The 26,612-nt window shown below is 43.1% G+C and overlaps 3 protein-coding genes across 5 annotated transcripts; 2 read left to right on the forward strand and 1 right to left on the reverse strand.

Moving 5' to 3' along the window:
* Nucleotides 1-1,484: 1,484 nt before the first annotated feature.
* Nucleotides 1,485-3,900, reverse strand: haus2 (HAUS augmin like complex subunit 2). Its single transcript, XM_069721096.1, has 7 exons — nt 3,817-3,900; nt 3,287-3,373; nt 2,863-2,961; nt 2,523-2,592; nt 2,156-2,288; nt 1,904-2,012; nt 1,485-1,775 (listed from the first exon to the last, which is right to left on the reverse strand). The coding sequence occupies exons 2-7, from the start codon at nt 3,371-3,373 to the stop codon at nt 1,656-1,658; spliced, it is 618 nt and encodes a 205-aa protein (XP_069577197.1). The 5' UTR covers nt 3,817-3,900; the 3' UTR covers nt 1,485-1,655.
* A 441-nt stretch (nt 3,901-4,341) lies between these two features.
* On the forward strand, nt 4,342-7,864 carry lrrc57 (leucine rich repeat containing 57). Of its 3 annotated transcripts, none has more exons than XM_069721102.1 (6): nt 4,342-4,485; nt 4,919-5,217; nt 5,525-5,660; nt 5,741-6,009; nt 6,180-6,365; nt 6,624-7,864. In XM_069721102.1, exons 2-6 carry the CDS (start codon nt 5,134-5,136, stop codon nt 6,663-6,665), a joined length of 717 nt encoding a protein of 238 aa, XP_069577203.1. In that variant the 5' UTR covers nt 4,342-4,485; nt 4,919-5,133; the 3' UTR covers nt 6,666-7,864. The 3 variants fall into 3 exon arrangements, with proteins under 3 accessions (XP_069577203.1, XP_069577202.1, XP_069577204.1); XM_069721101.1 differs by having other exon boundaries at nt 4,961-5,217; XM_069721103.1 differs by having other exon boundaries at nt 4,994-5,217.
* A 1,034-nt stretch (nt 7,865-8,898) lies between these two features.
* tyro3 (TYRO3 protein tyrosine kinase) lies at nt 8,899-25,132 on the forward strand. Its single transcript, XM_069721117.1, has 19 exons — nt 8,899-9,083; nt 11,011-11,194; nt 13,162-13,262; nt 13,485-13,655; nt 14,030-14,116; nt 14,266-14,381; nt 14,538-14,718; nt 16,076-16,218; nt 16,680-16,818; nt 16,950-17,073; nt 17,180-17,274; nt 17,895-17,990; nt 19,072-19,152; nt 19,416-19,508; nt 19,686-19,807; nt 19,893-20,002; nt 20,377-20,536; nt 20,827-20,963; nt 21,258-25,132. Exons 1-19 carry the CDS (start codon nt 9,020-9,022, stop codon nt 21,709-21,711), a joined length of 2,658 nt encoding a protein of 885 aa, XP_069577218.1. The 5' UTR covers nt 8,899-9,019; the 3' UTR covers nt 21,712-25,132.
* The last annotated feature ends 1,480 nt before the right edge of the window (nt 25,133-26,612 follow it).

Consider the following 26,612-nt stretch of genomic DNA (forward strand, 5'->3'; position numbering starts at 1 on the left):
TCAAGTTCATTTCCCCTCATCTCATCTCATCTCTCGCCATTCAACGAGCCTATTGTCTCCCTGCAATCTGTTAACTGTGGTTTCATGCCAAAAATTCTGTTGTCCATGGATCATACCTCATCTCCTTTATTGGTATTTTTAGGCACAGATTGGGGCCCCAGGAAATTGTCAAACAATTTCCACAGGGTGGGGGGTTGGGCTCACAACTTTCTGGCCAATGGAATTCCACGGCGATTTCCTACGTCCTCCAATCACTGTACAGTATTATGTTCCAATATGGGAGAGCATCCAGCCAGATGGCTGCATTTGATCCAGTTTTGCGAATCAAACTTTTGACAATCCAATAGGGGGATTTGTTCCAATTTGTCACAGCTGGTGCCCGCAGGACAGGCACAGGATTCACCGGGAAGTTGCAAGTATCGTGTTTCTTTTGATTAAATATTTGTGGGAAAACAGTGTTAAAAGTCGTGTTTTGGACTGACAGTAGTCACACTTGGTTATTTTGCTGATTAGTTGATGTTATAATGGGACGTTGTAAAAATAGGCAAGTTGTTTGACGAAGCAAGCTACCGCTGCAGTAGGTGATTTTATGCTCTTAATTTTACATCATGAACATGCCAATACACTACTGTGCAAAATGATCTGCGTCTGTTCACTTAACGTTATTAATCATGATTGATCCATGTAGACAAAAAAAAAAAAACGAGGCTTCTTCAGTGACAGATTTTTGCTCCTCATTTATAGAGTTTGGTCCAGTGTTTCATTGACAAAACAATCTACAATTTAATCAATTGTGAAAATTTGTTTGTCTCATAAATGTTTTTTTTGTATCTCTTGTTACACGCATTCAAAAAAATGGAACGATTCAGAGATTTGCACAGCTCCCAGCCAAAAGAAAAGAAAGAAGATAATAGCCGAAGTAATGTGGACTGTGTTTGAGCCAAACTCAAGAGCAGCTCCCTCTGCTTCAGAAATGCTCTTTATTGGAATATTTGGTCAGAATTTAGTCCAGTGTTGTTACTATTTTAAAGCAGTTTCTTAGTGCAGCTCAGTTTACAGGCGGTTGCTTCACTCAAGTGCTCCTATTGGTTGACGCAAGTTTAATTCTTCAAATTGGATTCGATAGTCATCTGATTACTGCAGATTAGACTTTTTTTCTCTGCTGCCTCGCTGCCCCTGTTACTTTGTCTCCAGCCGGGATCGAATCCACGACCTTTGTCTCTGTGCTCCTTCTAGTTATCTTTCCAAGAACCTTCCAGTTATTTCCCAGCCTGTTTTATCGGAGTCACAGTTTAAGGGAACAAATGTTCTGAGCTCTTATTTTGAAACTCTCAAAACTGATCGTCATCCTCCAAACATGTGAACCCAGAGGTCAAAGGTCATCCCCTGCATGTTCCTGCACAGTTGATATCACTGCTGCTGTCCAACTGTATGTCTGTATATTCAGGTATCGGAGATCAATAATCATATCAAAACTCAGACAGTCGCTGCTAAAAACAGATTTTTATTACAAACGGTTATTAGAATAATGTCCAGAGTGTGTGCAGGAGTGACTTGGTATACAAGCCCCGCCCACATATGAGGCCAAACCTCTTTAAATTCACAAAGCAGACTTGTTGCTGCTGTTGCAGATGATGAAAGCCAGGGGTCAGAGGTCACTCAGCTGATGATGATGATAGTGACACTTGGCTGCTGATCGTCTTCCACCGCAGAACCTGATTGGACAAAGTCTCTGTCTCTGTTGCCTGAGCCAACAGCTGGGCGACCAAGGTGTTCTGACACAGAGAGAGAGAGCAAGATAAACAAGTTAAGTGATAACTAACCAGAACCAGTGAGGTGTACTGGTACCGACTGGAGGATGGGTGACCATGTCACTGGTTTCCAGTGAGGTCATGAGACTGACCAGCTGAGCGAGGTGGTCTCTGGCGGTGGTTCGACTGTGGGCGGAGCTCATCTTCTCCTCCAGAGTCTCGATGAAGTCCATCATCAGTTCCATGAACTCCACCACGAACCTGAAACATGCCACAGACTCAGACCGGGATTCTAACAGGACTGCGCTGATTCTGGACGCGGCCTGGATCCAAGACCAGGCAGATCATTGTCGTCAGCTCGTTTTTGCTCCTGAGGACGGGGTTGCCGTGGAGACAGTTGCTACCTGTGCAGGTGAGCCTGAACAGGCAGGTTGGTGCGAGCCAGCGGCGTCATCAGTCTCTGCCTCAGACTTTTCTGGTCTCTCAGGAGGTCCTGCAGGTGCCCCCCGAACATCTGCAGCATCTGGAACCTCTGAGCTGGAGGACGATACAACAGAGTCCCAAAGTCTACACCTGGATCATCAGAGGGGGCGTGTCTCCTAATGCTGCTCTGATTGGATGGTTACAGAATTCAGACAGGAAGCATTTAATGACTTTTCAAAATAAAGTGTCAAGACCAGAGGCTCAGATCTGTCTGTTCATGGTGCCCACCCACTGCATGGTAATGTTCATTTTAAAAGATGTCTACCGCTGAAACTAATTCATCCTCACCGAGGTGGAAACTGTGTGCGACGTCGGCGCTCTGCTCGTCGACCTTCAGCAGCTCCAACTGTAGCTGCAGCTGAATCAACAGGAAATAAACAACACAATCGCATCATGTTTACCTTTAACCAGGACACTATTCTTCACTGTCATTGCCAGTAATAGTGCTGCTTGGAAATTTGTAAACCCCTTAAAATGTTCTATATTTCTATTCATAAATATGACTTTAAACTTCATCAAAGCCCTAAAAGTAGAAGTGAACCCAATTGCACAAATGCAAAATAAATGGTACGTGGTCATTTATTTATTGAGGAAGTGAGCCAATATGTGACACCAGACTGCAGCTTACCTCATCCAGCTGTTTCTGTATTTTGATTTGCTGTTCAAACTCCTGCAGGTGAGGGGAGAAGGCGGGGCTTAGGCCAGAAGAGGCGGAGTCTATTTCCTCCTGAGGACAGGTAGAGACAGCACATTAAATTTAGGTAAACCTGGATGTTATTTAACAAGATTGACTACATTAGGAGAATGTTGGTACAATTATTTGTCACTGGTAATTATACATTTTAGAGGACACGCGTGATCCCTGACGATCCATCTGTCTAAAAGTGTGAATGAATCGTGGACCGTTTAAACCCAGTGAGACGCGTCAGCAGCAGCTAGCTCAGCTGGAGATCAACGTTGAGGCAGGGTTTTTTTTTCTCCGAATGACTAAAAGAAGGATTAAGTAAGTACAAATATGTAAATGTTTCAGCAACTCGACATGATGTACTGACCTGGGACACAGCTCCAACACAAACACATCTGGACAGCAAGCTGGCAGCTGGAGTCACAGAGGACGGAGACAAATCCCACTGCTGCATCTGAAACACACAAACACAATCTGAAACATACCAACATATTTTTCTCTGATATTAGTCTTATTAAACTTCTGAATTAGGTTACCAAAGTAACAGGTCATTATCTAATGGGGGAAGGCGATTCAGAGAACTGACATGCATGTATAATCCTAAACCTGACGATCTGTCTTGTACTGTACACATGCCGAGATGAAGAGTGACTCCTAAACAACCCAAATTCTGCAGGATTTTTCTCCTGGCAGCTGTATATCAAAAGAACGAACACGTTAACCCTAAACCGGCTGATTTTTAAACGTGATTTGGCGTGGCTTTCAAAGAAGAAACTGCGCGAGTGAAATCTGTCTGAAAACAACTAAAAGTGTAATTTATCCGGAAACACCAGATCCGTTAACCTGCCCCGTTAAACACATACGGTTTAGTAACACTTTTTTTTTTCTTTTTTTTACCGTTTAAACTGAAGAATCTGCTCCGGGATGTGAACGTGACTCCAACCTCAACCCGAGCCCGCCCAGTGGTTTGTTTTCTCTCGTTTCTTCTTCTGCTACTATTTAAGCATCTTGAACGCCTTCCGGTTGCATTAGCGCCCCTTCAGAACAGAAGGAAAATTATACATCACGGACAGATATGTATGACGTAATTGTCAAAAACAACAGATTCGAACAATTTATAAACAAACAATGTTTAGGAGTGGGTAAAACATACATAATATTTATTGTACATACTAAATCATCTGGTTTTGGATTGTTTTCCTGCACAAAGTCTGCATGTTGACGTAATTATTTTTGTAAAAATTACTATACAGTTATTATTTTGTTCATATGTATCTGTTATTATATATTTATATGCTTTTTGTGTTTTTGTTTTACAACTATTCTGTAAAGTTTATGTTGACAAATGTGGAGGGAAAGTGCGCATGTCCGAAAAAGTGACGCGCTTCTCTTCGCTGCTCCCATTGGCTGTCGCCGCTGAGTCGGGAGTGCAGTTCAGATCTGTGAATCGGGTCCTCGAGCCTCTCAGAAGCACTTCTTCACTTCTATTTAAAGTCATACTTTTCATCCGATCAATTTTTTTTAACACTTTGGACTAAAAGGGTGCCGCTTTGCGTTCATCATTACGTAAGTAAACTCGATCCGTTTCCGGCTGAGTGAGCTGTTAGCAGGCTAACACTGCTGTGCTAACGGAGATTTAACATTAGAGGCTAAGAAGAAGCTAACAGTGCAGTTAGTCTGTTAGTGTGTTTGTTTTGTATTTCACTTGGTATGTTTGTCTGTTCGTGTATTTGGATGTCAGTTAGTGTGTTGTCGGTTAGTCTGTCAGTTTGTTAGTGACTTTTACGTACTGAAGAAATCCTTGATCTTTAAATTGACATAAAATTACTCTGCAACCACAAAACATAAATATCAATTATTTTTTTTTTTTTTGGTCGTACACAATAATAACAAAATGGATTTCGGACAGTTGATTTGCCTGTTAACCACTGACTACAACGATTAGCTGATTGATCATTTATAATTTTCAGTGTTTTAAACTGACCTATGAATATCACAGGTTCACTTTCGTCAATAAAAAATAAAAAAAAAAACACCTCAGCTTTCAGACTGAGAGAACGACGGTGTCCTGCAGGATTTCACCATCTGATCTCATTAACACCTGAGGAGGAGGCGGAGGTGGAAGGCTGATCCGCCCATCTGGATGTGAGCTCTGCTGCCATCCTGCTGTAGACGGAGATTAGGTAGAGGACTAGTACCCGGCTGCAGGTACAGATGGGGAACAGTGCGCTGAAGTCTCACCTGGAGACCTCCCAGAAGACGGGAGTGTTTCAGCTGACGGGAAAAGGCCTGCAGGAGGTGAGACTAAACTCAATCGCTGTTCTCCTCACTGTGGGCTGACTTTTCACTGCAGCACCAAGTCATGCACCGCCCTGGAAACAGCTCGATCACAGCCACAAGCAGGGAGAACTGGAGCAACACTTTGTGCAGCGTAATATAGTTACAATCAGAGAAGAAGAAGTTGAATTGCTTTAATAATTAATTTTAATTGAAAAAAGATTGCATCTATATATAGAACATTTCTCCGAGTGCATTAGGAGATGTAACCCTCTCTCAATCGATGGATATCAGTTGGTCATATGTCCTGGTGTTTGTCTTGTTTCAGTTTCCAGAGGAGCTGCAGAGGCTCACAGCCAACCTGAGGACGGTGGACCTCTCTGGGAACAAGATTGAGGTCCTTCCTCCCGGCGTCGGAAACTTCCTCCAGCTCAAAAGTCTGACGCTGAACTCCAACAAGCTGAGTGAGTGTTTGAGTAAACTGAGATGAGCCTCCAATCCCCCAGACCTGTGAGACCCTGATGGGTTCTGGTTCTGTCCTCAGCCGTGCTGCCCAGTGAGATCGGGAAACTGAAGAAGCTGGAAACCCTCTGTCTGAACGGGAACCGGATCCAGCAGCTGCCTCCCGCTGTGGGCCAGCTCAAAGCCCTGCGGACCCTCAACCTGTCGGGGAACCAGATCTCAGAGTTCCCCTCCGGACTTGGAACCTTGAGGCATCTGGACCTGCTGGACCTGTCCCGAAACCAGATCCGCAACGTCCCTGCGGGGGTGTCCGAGCTGCAGACCATCGAGATCAACCTCAACCAGAACCAGGTGACTCAGAACTAGGTCCTACAGAATCAAAATCGGGGAGCTCAGAAACAGAAAAACCCAGAACCAAGTCTCATTGTCCTTACCAACCAAGCTAGGTTCCAGAGAACCCACAGCAAAACCAGGTTGTTGTTATTTTGCCGTATTAATCCGGTTTCCTCCTCCCGGTCCAGATCTCGGTGCTGTCGGCAGAGGTCTCTCGGTGTCCCCGTCTGAAGGTTCTGCGTCTGGAGGAGAACTGTCTGGAGCTATCCTCCATCCCTGCCTCCATCCTGTCTGAGTCCGGGGTGTCTCTGTTCTCCTTGGAGGGGAACCTGTTCGAGGTGAAGAACCTCAGAGACACGCCCGGATACGACAAGGTCAGTACTGCCTCCTGTCCCGCTGAGTTCAGGATCCGATGTGAGTCTCTGACTTGGACTCAGCGTCTATCGGCAGCTAGGAGACGGAAAACATCAGCGTTCTTTTTCATACGGATGTTCGTTTTGTTTTGAATTGAGTTTTCTCTGCTAAATTTTAGTCCAGTTTTTCCTCAGTGACCTTTTTGTTGAGCTTTTTCCACCGTCGGCCAAGTTCTGCTCTGTCTAATGGTTTTAAATGTCTCTGCTGTTCCTCCTCAGTACATGGAGCGTTTCACGGCTACCAAGAAGAAGTTTGCCTGAAGACCCTCTATGATGAGGCCGAACCTCCGAGCACCACCTGGAGGCGGGGTCAGATGAGGCCCCGCCCATTCACCCTCCCTGCACCACCCAGAGCTGCCTCTTCTGCCGCTAAAAACCAGCCGGGACAGTTGTTCAGGAACGGGTCCACACAGAGACAGGAAGTAACACAAACAGGACAGATTTAACACCACAGAAGAACAGGACATGCAAAGCAGCTTCTGATATTTCACTGTTTTCCCCTTGAATGATAAAACTATTATTCACTCAGTGATGGACAGAAACATCCAGTGGAAACTAACTACAGAAACTGGCTGTGTGTTTGATGCTTTGGACTGGATTCATCTTTAACTAGCTATCTGAAAGTGTTTACACACAACAGAGACGTCTGCACTGCTACGCTAAGTACGCTAAGCCAGTCAGCATTATGCAGCTTCATCTGCTGCTCCGTTTTTCTCCGTTAGTTTTTTCCGATTGAGCTTCTGTCTTATTTATGTTGAAGAATGAAACAGGACAAAGTGGCCAAATTAGCTTCAGCTTAGCTAACGGCTAGCCCAGGTGCTACTTCGCAGTTTGTTGTCTGTTGATCTGTGGTGGAGCATGTTTTTATGAAGATGTGATGTCAGATTTTGATTATAATTTATTACAATCTGGACTCAGCAAGCCTTTTCATTTGGGACATTAAAGCTGCACGATTGATCAGTAGAACATTAATCTGTTTTGATTATTCAGGCTAAAATAAATTATTCTCCATTTCCAGATGAATTTCTGTCAAAAGAATTTCAATTCAATTCAACTTTATTTATATAGTGCCAAATCACAACATAGCACTCTGAATGGCACTTAACACATCCAATTTGTTCTGTCATGTTTGGTCTTATGGATACAGGCGTCACTCTGATCAGCTGTTTTCACTTTTTTCAGATAATTTCTGCATTAAGATTATAATCAAGAAAATAATCAGCAGATTAATCAATAATGAAAAGAGTTGTTTGTTCAGCCCAAAAAACACATTTAAAGAGAATTCCAAGATGACGTCTTTCTGGTTCAGGCTGTTTTTAATCCACTGTTTTGTCATTAATCAGTATTTTATTCTTCCGCCACTTTAAATGCTGTAAATGATGCTAAGAGTTTAGTTTGTAGATGAAGGAATTTTATTTTAACGGATTTGGACTCATTAAACACTAATTCTGCACGTTAAACCCTGAAAAATGAAGCTGTGTCTTTTTTTAATGCTCTTTTAGTGATATTTGATAGTGATGTTCCGCTGACTGAATTTCGATCAGGTCCTGCTGAGTTCTGGAGGCTCAAACACAAGCCTGAAGTTCTCAGTTAAAAAACAACATATAGTTAGAATACACTGACTTTTGGAGAGCAAAAGAAATACTGTGCATACCAACATCCTCCAAATGAAGCTGTTAAGACACAGTAAAGGACATTTTATTCAATTTAATTGATTTTACTTGAATTTAACTTAGTTTACATAAACTTAACTTACTTTTTATTTTACGTAAATTTATTTGATTTAGTGTAGTGTAATTTTCTATATCTTGATTTACTTTAATTTAATCTAAATATTTACATTCATCACGGTACAAAGTGCTTTACAGCTGAATGTAGGAATATAATATATAATTAAAACTGCAAGCAGTGATCAACATCAACTTCCTGTGTCACGGCGAAACATCAAACTTAGCCGCATCGCCTTGGCTATATTATATACTATATACAAAAATTACTTTTTTATCACGACATGCTGTAGGTAAATGTAGCCGCCGCGGTATCTGTTTAGGGGGCGCTAGCGAGCCATTTGGCCACGCCCACTCGCGACTCCGCTATAATACAAACTTTTTCGCAGGGAGAGACGCGTGTACCAACTTTCATGAGTTTTTGAATATGATAAAGCCTCCAAAAATGCAGTTGTTTACGGAGAATAATAATAACGCGGAATAACAATTCCTTGAAGAACGATAGGGCTTTCGCACCATCGGTGCTCGGGCCCTAATAATATTTCACACTTAAGTAAAAATGAAAAAAAAAGTTATATAAAAATGTCCAATTTGATAAAATATAGTAAAAAAAAAAAATAAATCTAATCTTGATAGTCTTCTTCTATTGTGAACTTTATTTTGACTTCTCCGAAATTCCCACTCCTCCTCTGTGACTCCTCCTCCTCCTCCTCTGGACTGCAGCCTCGCTGTTTGCGTCACTGAAATCCTGATTGTTTGTCTACTGGGAGATGCAGCTTCAGTGACGGAGTGGGAGACTGACCCGACCCGAACCGAACCGAATCGAACCGACCCGGTTCATGCGAGTCCCGGTTTGAAACGGCAGACGGAAAAAAAAAAAATGACAAAATGAAGCTGCTTCTGTGGATTGTTGTGTTTTTTCTGCGGAATCCGACGGGGACCTGCGGGAGCGGTGAGTGTCAATGATCTCGATTAGCTGATGGAGCGAATGAGTCTGTTTATGAGCCGAACTTCATCCAAAAGAATTCAGTTTAAACCCTTTTACTTTCTGGCAAATATTTACATCTGGTAGAACTTTAAAGTGAGGATTTTAAATAAGTCTAAACGAGCCTTTTCTGAACTCGGCGTTCACCCAGCACACCCAGCGGTAGGTTATCCAAACTTGTATTTAACTTTTCATCGCTTTAAGCACCCCTCAGCGAGCGGTTGTTTTTTTTTACGACCGAGCTGGATCAGTAAAAACGGCAGCTTTTATTGCAATACGTTGCTTGTTGGTTTGTTGTATTTGTGCCGAATTAAGCAGGAGACTCGTATCAAACCCGTCAGGCCCAACACACGTCCCAGAACCCAGTTTGCAGACAAACTAACAGAGCCGTTTTAGAATGGAGTCTGGCGTGCGAACTCGTAAACAAGGGGTCAGTGGGCAAAGTGCAGGGAGCGTGAGCTTTCAGACGGCTTCAGTGACGTGTGTCTGAGCTGTCGGGCATCTTCTGCAGTTAAGACAAACTTAACTGTGAGGAGAAAAACTTCAGGATTGAATGTGGATCAATCAGTACCATCTAGAGAGAAAAATGATCATCACAATCAGACAGCGTGTGCATACATGTAAAACATGAGAGTAATAATACATAAGAATAAAGGTGCGAATATACTGAAAAAAAAAACAACAACACAGAATCCTGCTAAACAAAGAAAGCCTGCTTTGAAATCGAACCTCGACTGTTTACATGACAAATGAAGTGACCGAACCAGTTTGTGATGGACACTGCTGCCCCACAGTACACATGACCAGCGGCGGAGCTTCTGGGAGCTGGACGGTAATTATAACAGATAAATCTCAGAGCTGAGGTCACCTGCCTCCCCTCGGCGTGACGTCATCTCTCAACACGACTTTTGATGACATCACCGTCACCTGCTTGCTGCTTCATGATGTCATGTGTGGAGGGAAATGATGTCACGTGCCACGGGCAAACATCATCCAACCAAAACGGTTTTCAATATGTATCTGTTCACATTCAGTCATACTGTATCTTTAGCAGCAGCAGAAGTGGCCTTGAGCAGCTACTGGTTGCGGTGTATTATTGACATAAATACAACTGTCACTGTGATACTGGAGGAAACTTAAAAAACATCCAGATTATCAGGCAGGTTCTGAACTGTCCTCACAAATAACCTGCTCTGGAGCAGCTTATGTTTGAGATAATGGATCAATACTCAGAAAAGCACCACTTACTGACCAATCAGTTCTCTTGGAATATGACACTCATCGTAGATGCATTATGTTTATATATATGTATATATATATGTATATATATTTCTTCTTAGCTCCCCTGGTCCATTTGACATAGCCGGAGCTGCAGCTGAAAGAATAAGACTACAGTGGCACATTAATTTAATGTAATGTGTTTATAGTTTGATGCACTCGTGTCCTAATGATGGAGCAATGATATCAGAAGCTTTTTACCTCATACGTTCACACAGTGGGTTTTTGTTTGCCAGTCGTCTTTCATGCATTTGGCCTGGATTTAGTGTTTAGCTTCTGCTCTTTGTTTTTAAGATATTGCCAGTTCACTCGTCCATGTTATATTATCCAAAATCGAAGATGATATGTAGTCTCGTATCATGATATAGTATTGATGTATTGGCAGGCATGATTTGGATGAGCAGGTTTCATACAGTTCCTGTTTTATTTTTGAATTTTTTTGTGGGCAATCTTTGTATTTTCTGGGCCTTTAAGCTGTGAGTTGCACATAAACAACAGTTATTATAGAAAGATATGATGTGTGCACAAAGGCACTCGCATACATAGATACTGAAGAACAGAGAGGTTCAGTGCTTCAGTCAGATAATATCGACCCTTTCTCCTCCTCCTCCTTCAGGTGTTCTGTTCACGAAACACCCATCCAATCAGACAGTGTCTCAGGGGAACGAGGTGAGGCTGGGCTGTGCTGTGGAGGGGGTGACGGAGCCGGAAATCATGTGGATGAAGGACGGAGAGAAGCTCTACAGCACCGACCAGGTGTTCCTCACGCTGGGAGAGCATCACTGGGAGACCTCTTACAGGTTCGGAAACACTCGCACTCAGCGGATCAATCAATCGATCGATTAATCAAGTAAATACACAACAAAGTGGAAACTATGAGCTTAGAAAACAAATATATCAGTAAAAACTGAAATTGAAGGATTTGTTTCAGTACATCAGACACACTTTCTCTCTCTACTGTTATGCTGTTAAAACAGTAAAAAATACCATGAAGTCTGGTTGGAGTGCGTCTTTCTGCAGGTCAGTACTGTTGTTGGTGTTTCTGCTCTGTTTGATGGTTAAACAGTCGATTGGCAGTAAATAGAGGCAGAGCTGCTCTTTACTTTGAACACCGACCTCTCTGTTTCTCCTGCTCCTCCTCCTCTTCCTCCTCTGACTGACTCTATCTTCATCACTCCTCCCCGGGACGGATTAAAATGATGTAAAACGATTCTGATTCCAGCTGAGGTTCCAACTTTTTGTCATTTGTTGGTTCCGGTTAAGGTTCAGGTTCTCTGTGAGTGTTTGGTAAAACATATTTTTCTATTTAAACATGACTCACTGATCCAAATGTCAGCAGTAACTCTGTGTAAACATAAAGAGTCAAACTAGTATTTTGAATACAGTTTAAAATTAGCAGAATAATCAGTGACATCTGGCTGCAGGTGAAGAAGTGAATCTTAGTGTGTATCTCATGTTTGGATTCATGATGGGTTGAAGTTTTATTCCAGGCTGCACTTGTACAAGAGTCCATTCAGATTTTCCCATATTTAGCCTCTCAGATTAGACTTCAGGTTTCTTGTCTCTGATCTGACTGGAATTCAGCAGCTTCAGGGGCCCTTTGGGAAATGAAACTGTCAGGTCTGACTGCTGCTCTGGGCTGAGCAAAGGGAGTTAAAACGGTGCTACATGACGCCTGCGAAACTGACCTCAAAGCTGCATGTCTCGGTGAGCAGTGGCTGGTAAATCGGCTTTATTCTCAGATTCCTGAATAGCAAAAGAGTAAAGATTAGAGGAACAGCAGAAACATGACGCCTCACCTCCTCCATCGTCGTCTGCTCAGACACCAGCACTAAAACACTGTCTTTGCAGGACCATCAGTTATTTAACCCTAAAGACCTGGGGACACACAATACCCTGAAACAACGGTCTGCTGGATTAACATTATAGAGGGCGGTGCTGTTTTTCACAGTCTGACCTGATGGTGGCAGTATTATGTCACTGCTCCAGTGCTTGAAACCAGACACAGTGATACAGAAGTGTGTCTGTTTAGTTTTGGCTCTTAAACAAATGATGGTGCACCACAAAGCTCTGTATGAGGACCTCTGTTTTTTTTTTATAATTGCACATGCCTCTACTTTTTAGAAATTGTATCTGCAGATGAAGATGAACTTGAGACTGATAATGATGATGATGATGATGAGAAGGAGTTGGTTTTCATGAATTAAGTCATTTAACAGCAGAACCAGAGTATGAAATCACAACGACAAAAATATTTCTCCCTCTATTGTGCTCTGTGAATCTTTGTTTTTTGCTGTTTAACAATTGATAGAGTACCACAAGGGTTTGTATGAGGGCTTTTGCTTTTTTGTCAGAGTAGCATTATTGTGCTGCAGCTGGTTACAGTTTAGAGTAGCATTTTCTTTGACATTGGAGGATTTTGATGAGAGCAACTCTGCAAAATGAAGACGATCCTTTAGTCAATCAGATCATTTAACAGAACCAGAGCATAAGAGTGACAAAAACAGATGTATTTCTCTTCTCTGGTTTATATTCTCTTCTATGAATCTTTGTTTTTTGCTCCTATACAAATGGTGGTGTACCAAAAGGCTTTGTCTGGGAGCCTCTGCTTAAAAAATTGAAAAAAGCTGATGGAGGCTCTAAAATCTGAATCAGAACTGCTTCAGTTGAAAAATCCCACAAAAAGACCCTGCTGGAGACACTTCACCATCCATGGTCCAGGTTTGGGTTCTGGTCCAGGTTCTGATATTCTGTCTTCTGGTTCTAGTGTGAAGTCGGTCCAGCAGCAGGATGCGGGTCAGTACTGGTGTGAGGTGGAGTTCCACGGTCTGACGTTCTCCTCTGAACGAGCCTCGATTACAGTGGAAGGTGAGGACCTCTAATGCACCATAGAGTCAGTGAACGCCTCTCAGCTCAGCAGCAGCAGTCTGACTGAATGCATTGCTGCTGAGTCCTGCTCAGTCTGCCGGAACTCCTCTTCCTCCTCCTCCTACTCTCTGCTTCTTCTTCTTTTTCCTCTTCTGTGCCTCCTCCTCTCCTCGCAACATATTTCCCATCATGCTCCTTCTTTACTTCATCACCCTCCTGCAGGTGTCCCTCACTTTGTCCAGGAGCCGCAGGATGTGGCAATGTTCCCGAACGCTCCCTTCAACCTCACCTGTGCCGCCATCGGCCCCCCCGAGCCCGTGGAGGTGCTGTGGTGGCTGGGGGGGGTCCAGGAGGGAGAACCGAGACCGTCCCCCTCAGTCTTCCACGTCTCAGGTCAGAGAGTTTTCTGTGAGGAGACACTGTGCGGTCTGCTAAACTGATCATGTTAATCAATCATGGCTATTTGTTACAGTAAATCAATAAATAAGTGATTCAATTAAAGCTGAATGTCTGAAGTTCAGTTATGTGTTGATTGATTCATTTAAAATCCATGTCCAAATACACACACAGTTTCCTGTCACTGAGTCATAAAGTCGTTCAGGAAGTCGTGTGTTAAAGGGACGATCAGTTTTAAACTGATCTCACTTATTGATCCAGATTCTGAATCAGCTGCAGTCCCCTCTCCTGTTTTAACCTCATACGACCAGCCTACGTGACCCATAATGCATCTGGACTTCCTGTTTCACAACAAAAACGTGTGCCTGCAGGTGTGAACAGCAGTGTGAAGTTTTACTGTGAAGCGAAGAATGCCAGAGGGATCTCCGTGTCCCGAACTGGAACAGTTTACCTGAAAGGTGAGTCCACCTACCGGACCTCCATTCAGATCCACACAAGTGTTCTGGAGTCTGGATCCTTGATCCTGTACTAGAAGAGGCTGAGCTGTGATTGGAAGTGAGGGCTTTGGGGGCGGGACTTGTTGAACACTGTCTGTCTGTCTTCTCAGTGTTGCCAGCGGCTCCAGTTGGCCTGCAGGTCCTCCGAAAGATGAACCACAACGCTACGTTGTCATGGAAACCAGGATTCACTGGTCACTCTGAGCTGTCCACCTGCCTTATCCAGGTAACACACACACACACACACACACACACACACACACACACACACACACACACACACACACACACACACACACACACACACACACACACAGATATGATAAATCATCAGTTTTTAAAATTCGTTTTTTGTCCTCTTCCTCATCCTCATCCTCCTCAGGTGTCATGGCGGTCCGTCCAGAGGTGGAACCTCCCTCAGCGGGAGACTCGGGTTCCTCCTCACCTCTACGTGCTGTCTGATCTGAAGAGTCACGCCAACTACAGCGTCAGAGTCTCCTGTGTGAACGAGGTGGGGGCGTCTCCTTTCTCCCCGTGGCTGAACTTCCTCACACCCGAGTCAGGTAAGACAGGTGATGTCAGAGAGGTGATGGTGATGGTTAACGGTGTAAAAAAAAAAATGATGATCCAACAATGAAGATACATGCACTGTAACTGTAGAGGTGTTGTAGTTCTTGGTCCAACCACTAGTTGGAGCCTCCTGCTGTCAAAGACAGTCTGACTCAACCCGACTTTATTCTCCACCTCTGGGTAAAAACACAAAACAAAAAACAAGTTGAAGACGGCCAAAATGCCAGACTGGAGGTTTCAAAACAGCCATTCATAAACCAATGAGTGATGTCATGGTGGGTTGACACGTGAGCTCGACTAATATTTCCTTCAGACAACAGGTAGCTGTCTCATGTTCAGATGTGAGATTTTTATGGCTCCAGACGTTTTTGTTTTTTTTAAGCCAGCCCCTAGTGGTCCTCAGTGGTATTGCACTTTAATGCACTTCTGCATTGGTTTCAGACCTGGAGACTATGAACATTTTCATACAGTCTATGGTTGTTTCTCTGGTTGGTGTTTGGAGCGTCGAGCTGTCCTGACAGTTCGACTGGTTTCAGAGTTCAGTGTTTCATCAGTAAACAGAGGAGCTGCTGGTTTACTGCTTCACCAGCTCAACTCTGATGCTGTGTGTGTGTGTGTGTGTGTGTGTGTGTGTGTGTGTGTGTGTGTGTGTGTGTGTGTGTGTGTGTGTGTGTGTGTGTGTGTGTGTGTGTGTGTGTGTGTGTGTGTGTGTTTGCACGCACAGGCATGTGTGTTTGGATCTGGTCCAGTAGATTCCAGTCCCTTCCGTACAATCAGCTTTTGTTTTGTGGCCTCAATCCAGATGAAAGGACTCTGCTGCAGCGCCACCTGCAGGAACGCTAACCTCAGACCAGCCGGAGTCGCCTTTAGCATTCGGATCACACGGTGTTTGTTCAGCAAGTGTTTCTGTCCACAGTGACCCACATTCAGAGGAACCCCCGAGCTGAGCTGTATTCCTGCAGACTCTGATCATTCAGAGTCACACCGAGCAAAAGTTGACGGTTAAAGCAGAATAAAAATATCATCTGAAAGAAGGGAAATAAAACGAATTTAAACGTTCTTTAATGTCCAAATGATGCTTTCAGTTGTGATGAAATTAGAAGATACTCTCGTTTAGTACAAAACAACAGAAGCTTGTATAAACTTGTCAATTAATGTATTTGCAGCTGTTGTTAGTAATTCTGAGAGCTGTGCTTGAATGACACAGACTTTTGTTTTGGTTCATGAGCGACATGTTTCACATGGAAACAAACCGTAGATAGCGGCATCCACGCAGCAGGGCGCGCTGCAGGGAAATGGTGCCGATCATCAGTGCACTGTGACTCACTGGGTTTTAAACTCTTCCCACAGTGCCTTTGGCGGCCCCCAGGAACCTGACCTTTGACCTCTCGGAGCAGCACCTGTCGCTGAACTGGGCGAAGCTTCAGGAGGACGAGCTTCAGGGGAAACTGTTGGCCTACAAGGTGCAATGGACTCTGAGAGGAGAAGCACAGGTGAGAGGAACAGAACACTTTATTTAATCGAGTGTTTTGTTTTCAGGCTTCCTTATTCGCCCTCTGTTATTATCGAAATTTTCACTGCAACACATTTGTCTGGGTTATACACACAAACCAGAAGATAAAACATTTGATCAATGTTCAAATGTTTGCTGCAGATTGGTTTTCTGTCACTTAACTGATCATTTAGGAGGCTGCAGGTTGTCTGTTGACTGTTGTTTCTATTATTTTGACAAGCACATTTATGGTGAACGGGGACTTTCAGAACTTTTTTTTATCCACCCTTATATGAGATTCCTTACCAACAAAGTTTTTGAGGGTCTGTTGGCAGGATGGGAGCATAAATCAAAGACTCATCTGCATATAAACTGACATTTACATTTACTTATCCACCCTGGTTCAGCATGTCTTTTATTATCAGTGTGATTATGTATAGAAGATGTTTCCTGTGTGTCCAGGAGCCGCTGCTGTTTAAGGAGAACTCGGCTCAGCTGTCGGGAGGCGGACGCTTCTTAAACGCCTCCTTCCAGGTGTCGGCCTGTACAGCGGTGGGCTGTGGACCCTGGAGCTCCCCGGTGTTGGTGCTGCCCACCTCAGGTAAAGGGGGTGGAGGGGGTCGTGAGCCGCTTTCACACATACTGTGGTCAGTTTTACCTGATGATTAATGATGTTTATTGATTGATTGGTGATCTGATGGGCTGATTATTGCCTCCCTGCTGGTCCCTCAGTGGAGGTCCCATCCCAGCGGAGCCACATGTGGGTCGGCCTGCTGCTCGGCCTGCTGGTGGCGACCGTGGTCGGCCTGCTGCTGACTGTTGTCGCTCAGCGTCATGGAAAAGAGACACAGTTTGGGTACGAAGCCGAACGCTTGTATTCAGACTCAAAACAGCTTTCTGGATGTGATGACATGAAGGAAAAAAAAAAGAAGTTTAACATCTGTTTTTCTGTCTGTCTGCAGTTCGGCCTTTAAGAATCCGGGTCCGGAGAGTTTGGTCTCCTTCACGGTAGCTCGATCATTCAGCAGAAACACCACTGATCTGCAGGAGTCCACCTGTGAGTCTGAGGTTGTCTGTGTTTGGTGTGTGAGCTGAGATGTGGTGGTGAATCGGCTCTCTGTGAGGAGATCATTGAGTGTTTTTTTCCCCCCAACAGCAGCTGAAGCAACACAAACCTCCACAGAGGAGACGTTGTTTAAAAGACATGAAAAGAGCGATTCTCAAAATGCAAAACAAATGCACATAGATAAAAACCCAAAATACATTTCAGAAAATTAAAAAGTAACTCTTTGCAATAAGGGAACACGACTTCACATTAATTAATTCCATAATCAGCAATATCAACAATTACTTAATGCTAATTACTGTATTAACTAACGGGCATTTATTGCCTGTTATTGTTTACAATTGTCAATAGCATCTTTAGAAACTATTAAATAATGTATGAATTAATACCTTAGTTGACACAAACACAGTTAGTAAATGATTATATGGTGTAACTGTTGATTTACTGTTAGTAAATACTTATAACCGCATCAATTAATGTTAATTAATGTACCCTTATTACCAGAACTCACAGAGCCTTCTGGGTGTGTGTACAGGATCGTCTCTGCTTTTGCTGTGTCTGTTTGTGGTTGTGTGTTGGTTTCACACACTTGGCTTTGTGTGTCGCTCCAGTGGACAGTCTCTGCATCAACGACGAGCTGAAGAACAAACTGCAGGACGTTTTGATTCAGGAGAGGCTGCTGACGCTGGGACACATGCTGGGGAAAGGTACCACAACAGCACAATAACAGAAAGCCTCAGTAGACAACAGCTACATGCCTTCAGCAATAAATTCTGTTGCTTGTCTTTAAAACAAGAGGAATTTAAATCAAAATCACGGGAACGGAAATGATAACTCCACTTATTTCATAGATTTTCTTTTATGAAGCTAAAATACCAAAATGTATTTGTTCCTGCTCCTCCGGCAGATGTAACTTCAATGTTTCTCTGTTGTGTACAACTGAAAAACAGACTATTTTGGGGAAAAAAAAAAAACACGTGAAGAGTTAAAGTTAAAGCAAGCCTGATGGTTTCGGAAGGAAAACCAAAGTTAGCTTTGGCTAGCCTTGTGTTGTAACTGCAGATACACACTTCTGTCGGTTCTGGTTAGAGTTGGTCTCTTTAGTGTTAGTGTGGCGCTGACTGTGTACAAAACAGAATGAAGTGCTGAGTGTCAGTAAAGGTTGTGAATGTGAAGTCATCTGCTGACTGATCGTATAGCACGGCAACAAACACACTTGATGCTTCTCTACCCAACCTGCCAGACAAGACTGAGGGCAGCGCACTCAGGACGAGTTCATGTGTGTAATCAAACCTGTTTCTATCTGTTCTAAAAACAGTATTGTCATTATAATATATATAAAAAAAAAAAAAAAAACACATCTGAAAACAACATCAAATTAATGAAAACATGTTTTCCAAAATTTTTATTAAAATTCCAAATAATGTTTTTTTTTAAAATAGGAAGACAATATGCACAAAGTATCTCTAACGTTTCAGATAAATCTTTAAAATATCAGAATACATTTTTTTAAATACACGTAAAAATATTACCAATGTAGCTGAAATAAGTCAGGAAAATATCATATATTGAAGTGTGAATAATGTCTGAACAATTATAAATAGCTGCAAAGTAAATAAAATGTGCATAACATTATTTAAATATTCAACATGTTTAAAAAACACTGATGAAATGTCCAGTAAAAATAGCACCAAATTATGAAGAAAATAAATGTGAAATATTAATAACATGTCTAAATACTTGAATCAAAATATGATTGGATGTTTAAGATGGTGTTTATCTGTGCAGGTGAGTTCGGCTCAGTGCGTGAGGCCTTCCTGAAGACTGAGGATTCGTCTGTCCAGAAAGTGGCGGTGAAAGTGCTGAAATGTGAGTCAGATGCTTCTTCTTCTTCTTCTTCTTTGTCGTCTTCTTCTTTTCAGATTTTTTTTTGGAAAGGAAAACTGCGGACTGATAACAAAAACGACAAAACGGAAGCAGCACAGGTTTGAAGCGTTAGATGTGTAGGAGGCTGAAAGCCCACACGAGGCTGAAAGCAGCTTAAGCAAAGGAGGTTAGGAAGATAAAAGCAGTTGTTAGAGGGTAAGAGGCTGAAAGCAAATAAATAATCGTGCGTGTGTGACCTCCTCCAGCTGACATCACTTCGTCAGGTGACATCGAACAGTGTCTGAAGGAGGCGGCCTACATGATAGACTTCAACCACCCCAATGTCATCAAGCTCATTGGTAACACACACACACACACACACACACACACACACACACACACACACACACACACACACACACACACACACACACACACACACACACACACACACACACACACACACACACACACACACACGGTAACTAGGAGACAGAGGTCAGGTGGTTTGATTGACAGGCTGTCCTTCACAATAGGAGTGAGTCTCCACAGACGTCCCGGCCAGCGGCTGCCGATCCCGATGGTGGTTCTGCCGTTCATGAAGCACGGAGATCTGCACACTTTCCTGTTGCTGTCCCGACTGGGCGATGAGCCGTTTGTAAGGAATGAGTCTCAACTTTATTATTTCCACTCTGACCTGTTGTCTGATCGATATAAACGAGAAGCTGCTGTCTCTTCAACAGGACCTGACTGTGCAGTCTCTGATCCAGTTCATGTTGGACATCTCTCGGGGCATGGAGTATCTGAGCGGCAGGAACATCATCCACAGAGACCTCGCCGCCCGAAACTGCATGTGAGTCTACTAATAAGACGAATTGATCGATGAACCAAACAGTCCATCAATCAGAACAACCGATCGAATCCAATCAATTAGACCAACCGATCGACCCACCATTCAGACCAACTGATCAGTCCACCAATCAAACTGATTGATCCACTAACCCTAAACAAAATTTCCACCTGCACTAAGAACAGATGAATCTTCAGGCCTGTTTATTCACACCGTGGCTATAATAAACTCTGCAGCTGTGGGTTAGCAGTTTTAAAGAGGTGTGTGTGTGTGTGTGTGTGTGTGTGTGTGTGTGTGTGTGTGTGTGTGTGTGTGTGTGTGTGTGTGTGTGTGTGTGTGTGTGTGTGTGTGTGTGTGTGTGTGTGTGTGTTTTTCAGGCTGAATGAGAACATGACGGTGTGTGTAGCAGACTTCGGTCTCTCCAAGAAGATCTACAGTGGAGATTATTACCGTCAGGGCTCTGTCTCCAAACTGCCCGTCAAGTGGATCGCTCTGGAGAGTCTGGCTGATAACGTCTACACCACACAGAGCGATGTGGTACACAAACACACACACAACACACACACACACACACACACACACACACACACACACACACACACACACACACACACACACACACACACACACACACACACACACACACACACACACACACACACACCTGGTGTGAACAGGTGATCTGGATCAGGAGGAATAATTTCTCAGGACCAACGATTCCAATGTGCTTCTTCTTTAAATATGCATTGTGTGTGTGTGTGTGTGTGTGTGTGTGTGTGTGTGTGTGTGTGTGTGTGTGTGTGTGTGTGTGTATGTGTGTGTTTTAGTGGGCGTTTGGCGTGACGATGTGGGAGATCATGACTCGTGGTCAGACTCCGTATCCCGGAGTGGAAAACTCTGAGATCTACGAGTACCTGATCAAAGGAGAGCGTCTGAAGAAACCTCCTGACTGCAGGGATGACATGTGAGTCTGTAAACAACAACAACAATAATACACTGCTGAGACCACTTGTGAGTCTGTAAACAATAACAACACAACAACGCACTGCAGGCACGACCTGTGAGTCTGTAAACAACAACACAAATGCACAAAGTGAGGACCTTTTCAAGATAAAACTGAACAGTTGTTACTGGTTGGTGCCATTCTGAGTTCTTGGTGATTGGCTGGTGAACAAACAGCTGGATGTTGGGACTCGCCTGGTGACCGAGGAGAATCTAAACCTCCTCCTTCTTCTTTTTCTCCCTCTGTGGGTTTCAGTTATGAGATCATGCACAGCTGCTGGAGTCCAGTCCCAAAATGTCGTCCCAGTTTCCAGTACCTGGTCGGCCAGCTGGAGACGTTGTGGCTCAGCTATTCCCCCGGCCCTCCACCGAAGGAACCTCTACTGTACGTCAACCTGGAGGGGGATGAGGGAGAGCTAGGTAAGGGAGCAGTAGGAGTCCAGGGCCTGGGGCCAGAGGAGGAAGCGACGGCAGGTGGGAGCTGGAGCGTCCCCTGGCAGCGTCGGGCGGAGGACGAGGAGAAGGACTGGCTGATGGTAGGGTCCGGCGCCGCGCTGGCCCTCGGAGGAGACTACAGGTACATTATCCGCCCCTGTGGGGCCCCTGAGGAGGAGGAGGGTGAGGGGGCCAGAGGGAGGACGAGGGAGTCAATAGACAGGTTACAGGAGCAGGTCAAGGACGAAGACGAGGACGTCGTCATTCACGTCTGACAGACCGACCGATTGCAGTGCTCCTCTCACCTGATTGGACCTGAGCTCAGTCAGCTGATCAGACAGAGACGCTCACTTTAGGGCGCGGACCAGCAGCAAGCTGTGGAGACACACTGAAGGTACAAACGGACTCCTTCGCGCAATCAGGACCAGTTCTCACAGTTACTGAGCTGCACTGGTTCCTACCTGCTGCGACCTCACAGTCAGAGCCGCAGCAATTAGCCGATAAGTCGATTGATCAGCAACTATTGTAATAATTTTAGTCATTTTTTCAGAAAACACTTGAAATATTTTCTGGTTTCAGCCTCAGATATCAGTTAAGTTTAATAACCGGTATTTATCAGATCAATCGTGAAAATAATCTGCAGATTAATCAATACCGGAATTATCTTTAGGATTGATGAAAGACAAATGAAGATGTCCCTTTGGGTTGTTTTTGTGGACTCAGACTTCAAGAATAACCAGTGAATCATGAACATAACCAGCAGATCGAAGCCCTGTTTTTAATTAAATGGAACTTCAGGCAGCGCATAGGATTATTAATTGCTGATTTGGAGGACAGAATCACATCATCGTGGTTTATCTCCAAACTTTCCCCTTTTTATGTCAACAACTCTTATTGAAAAGGTTGTTTTAAAAATGACTTCCTGTTGATCCACTAATTGATCGTTGCATCTACTCGTAACGTGATTACAGTACAGCACAAGATTATAACAATTTAACATGTAGCACATGTGTTTGACCCTGTTCTGGGAGATGTCTTTTTAGTCATATGATTGAAACGGACGCCATCCATTGACTGCTTGAGCTGTGATGTCACTCCTCACTCTGAAGTGAATTTCCAGAACAACGCTTTCATTTTCAAGAACTGAGAAACCAGTTTTCTTTTGACCTGCTCTGAACAAACCTCTGGCCCACGTTTGGGCCCGGGACCCTCCGGCTGGGAATCCCTCTGGACTGCTGATGACGGCAGAAATGTAAGAATTACTCACTGTTGGCCCAACAGTAGGAGATTCACAGAGATATCAGCTGACATACTGTACCTGATTCTCCACCTTTACCTGATTATCCTCCATCTCTATCTGATCCTCAATCTGTACCCAATCCCCTACCTCTACTCGGTCCTACATCTTTATCCGGTCCTCATTTCACCCCAGTCATCCAATCTCTACCAGGTCCACCATGTGATAATTTGTATGTTCAATATTTTTCGGTTTTAAGATTTGCAAAATTATTTTCATTTTAATTTCTTTTTTTAAACATGATGATGTCTGCTGAGGACTCCTTTTCACAAAGGATTTGATCTTCCTTAAATTGACTTGATGGATAATCCAGTGAATGGACTCGGCTGTGAGTCACCGTGGACACACGGAGGAACTTTTAAAGGCATTCAGCAGGACCGTTAGCAGGACTCTGTGATTTTTGTCTCTTTTTATTTTCAATAAGTGTTTTTTTGTTTTGTTTTTGGTCCGGGACATTTTACAAAGTAAAAACCTCTGCTCTCTGGTGGACAAACTCTGATACTGTGACTGCTTGGAGGACACTGATGCTGCTGAGAGATCCAGGGACAAACCACTGTTGAGTGGAGGCAGCCGGAACTCCACATTCATGAGTGCTATAACAAGCTGTTCAAACGTGTGTTAACGCGTGATCGATTGATCAATTATAAGGTAAACGCGGCGGCTATTTGTTCGAGACTTTCTGCTGTTCTTGAATGGTGAATATTTTTGTGTTGGTCGAACAAAGCGAAACGTTTCAACGTTTGAGATTAAGGAAATCTATTTATTGTTCAAATAATGAGCCGAAAAAACAGTGAGATGTGGCTGAAAGCTGTGGTTCAGTGGCCTTTTACTGTCACACTTTTTTTTTTCTTTTGGGACAGCTTGAATGTGAAAGTGTTTCCACAAAGACTTTTGGTCTTTTCCTGTAACTGAACTTTGCTCTGCGCGAACAGACTCACGTCTTTACTTTGCACGTCAGTATGAAATTAATCAACTAACACATTGATAACTGATTCATTTTAAAGCCTGGTTGTTAAAAAGGTCACCGATTCCCACTTCAAAATGTGAATATTTGTAGACTTATAGCAGTAAACTGAACATCTTTGGGTTTTTTGACTGTTGGTTGAACAAATCGAGACATCTAAAATGAACATCTTTCACCATTTATAATCAATAAGATTCGATTGACAAATGATGCAGCAAGATTAGTCGATAGTGATCAGAACTGTTGGATTTAGAGACAGAAAATAATTCATTTCAGGCTGTAAGAGTGTTGCTATGCACTCATTATATTGTTCACGGCTGAATCAGTCTATTGATGGATTTATTGATAGAACAGTTTTCATAATCAGTCTTTCAACTGGACCATCAAACAACTGAGTCCAGCTAAACTAATTGTTTTTGTGGACTTTTGGTTAGATAAATTGAGATGTTTAAGGATTCTTTATTTTGGGACATTTTAAATAAAAAAATGATCAGATCTGAAATAGTTATCCAATCGCTAGTTGAATTATTCTGATAAGTGACAAATCATTTGCAACAAACCCATTAATTGATTAGAAAGCAAATCAGTTAAATGAATCGCAATAATTGATCAGCTGTGGAATCTGCAGCTCCATCGACAGTAAAAATGTTTATTGTTCATCTAAACATTCACTAAATCCAGCTGAAAAAGACTGGATAGCCAACCATATTTTGTTCAGATTTGTTGAACAGCAAAAACCCAAAATGTTGAGTCAGAAAATATATTAGCTTAAAAATGACTAATCAATCATCAATTTAACACTTTTATCTCAGACAACTAATCAATTGATCAGTGCGAGTAAGCTGCAGAGTGTTTTCGGGTGTCTGAGAAAATAATGACACTGTCCTGTGCAGTTGGGGCATTGAGGGGGAGGGGGGGGCACACAACAAACGTTGACCCCGGGGTCCCTTGGGAGGAGACTCCGGCCCTGCTGGATTCTCACTCTGTTCTGGACTTATGTAACCACATGACTGATTGATGATATTATGTGTTTTTATATGGCGCTTCATTTTAACCTGCTGGCACTTCCATGCTTTCATGGTGTTTAACTTCAGAACCAGGGGGCCGTGGGGGCCCGCTGGAGGCCCCTGACTGCTGCTGTCATGTTTAATGGTGAAGCTGCTCGTTTTGTTCCGAATTAACTTGAAGCTTTTCTTGAAAGATGTTTTATTGATTAATGCATCATGCATGATGTCACGATGCGTTTCAGGAACCTGGGATGTCTCATTGATCCTGGATCCTACACTAACTGGTATACGTTGGTGTCGTCTGCTCACGTTGATGTGTCGGATGTTTTATTGTGTTGAAATCACACCCGATGTTCTTACCTCTATGTTGAACCACTGACTTCACATTTTTACAGAAACCACCTCTAAATAAAGTGTTACTGATGTCACTGGTTTCTCTGGATTCATTTCCCGCTGATCTGAGGTCATCTCACCAGCAGATCAATGTCAGCTCAGCTGCAGATCAACAATCATCAAAATTACATTTATTAATCAATAGAAGTCTGCATCTGTATTGATAATCAAGGTTTCCATTTTTAGGGTGAATTGCTAAAAAAAAAAAAAAAAAAAAAAAGTCAAAAATATGAAATAAAATCATTCAAACTAAAGGTTCTTTTTTTTTATCATGAATATTTTTCTTTTTTTTTTAACTGGCAGAACAGGTCTTCCATATCCTTCTGATGTGCTGCTGTCAGTAACATTCATATGTAAAATCTAATGCAACTGCAGCTGTCAGACATATAGTGTTTGAAATGTATTGAGGTACAAAAATAAGTAATAATAGAAATGTGCATTTCTATACAGTCACCAATTCAATATATATTGATCTTCGGAGCTGAAGGATGGGCGCACCAAGATATTCTCTTCGGGTAAACTGTCGACAGTTTCTTTCTGCTTCCATTACTTACTGCAGCTACCCTTACAAAGTAGACTATGTATTGTTGCATGCATAAAAATGTGCCTTGAACTTTGTTGGTCATGTCCATTGCGATCTGTAGCGTGACATTTGAAGTAAAAGGGGAAAAAAAAAAAAAAAGATGTGATATGGAACTAGTACCACACTTAATGTTACATGTCTTTTTAATGGCTCTTCTTCCTTTGGTGAATTGCAAGCGGGCGGAGCATGAGCATCACCAACTCCATGTGATGTATCTTCCGCGAGGATTCCCGAGGATTGTGGCTCAAAACTGCCAGAGAAGCATGCCGGCCTGCGTACTGAAGAATGCATCCGGATGCAGTAGGACATCCTGGTAATTTTGGCATACTGCATTTCACATACTATATAATATATATATATATATATATAGGAACATAGTAAAAAATAATTTCCAGCATACTATGGTAGTGTGGAAGGCACAGTGTGTTTGGTCGAATTTTCAAAAGCTAAGCATAGTTTTTCCAACATATAATACTTCCATTGGTCTCACTCAACAGCATTATGAAACTTCTCGTGACAAAACGTCATGTCAGGGTGAAATCATCTTTTTTTTTTTTTTTTTTAAATGGTCTACCCAAGTGTTGTTGTGAAGCCAAGAAAATGGCGAACCTCCCGCAAAAGGGATATCGATGTAAACTAACCAAACCTGGACTGAGGATTTAATCATGTCTCCACTCCTGCCTAGATTTATTTTCATTACTGACAATAAGTCTGGAAAAAAACAACAACCCCGCAGTAACAACATGGTGGCGATCGAACATGGCGGCTGGAGAACGGATCCGGTGTGACGACGTAGAATGACGGAGGCGGCCCGGGTCCGCTAGGCCGCCGGTACCACAGCTCACAGACACACAGCAGAGGTAAACCGTCCCAGTACCGACCGTGTTTTTTTTTTTTACTCGCCGCCATCACCGTTAGTTATCTGACCGAGT

Source organism: Brachyistius frenatus, unplaced genomic scaffold, assembly GCF_029030835.1.
Source record: "Brachyistius frenatus isolate BFR_SWC_R1_liver_20210118 unplaced genomic scaffold, ASM2903083v1 Contig_257, whole genome shotgun sequence".
In the NCBI taxonomy this organism is placed as follows: domain Eukaryota; kingdom Metazoa; phylum Chordata; class Actinopteri; family Embiotocidae; genus Brachyistius; species Brachyistius frenatus.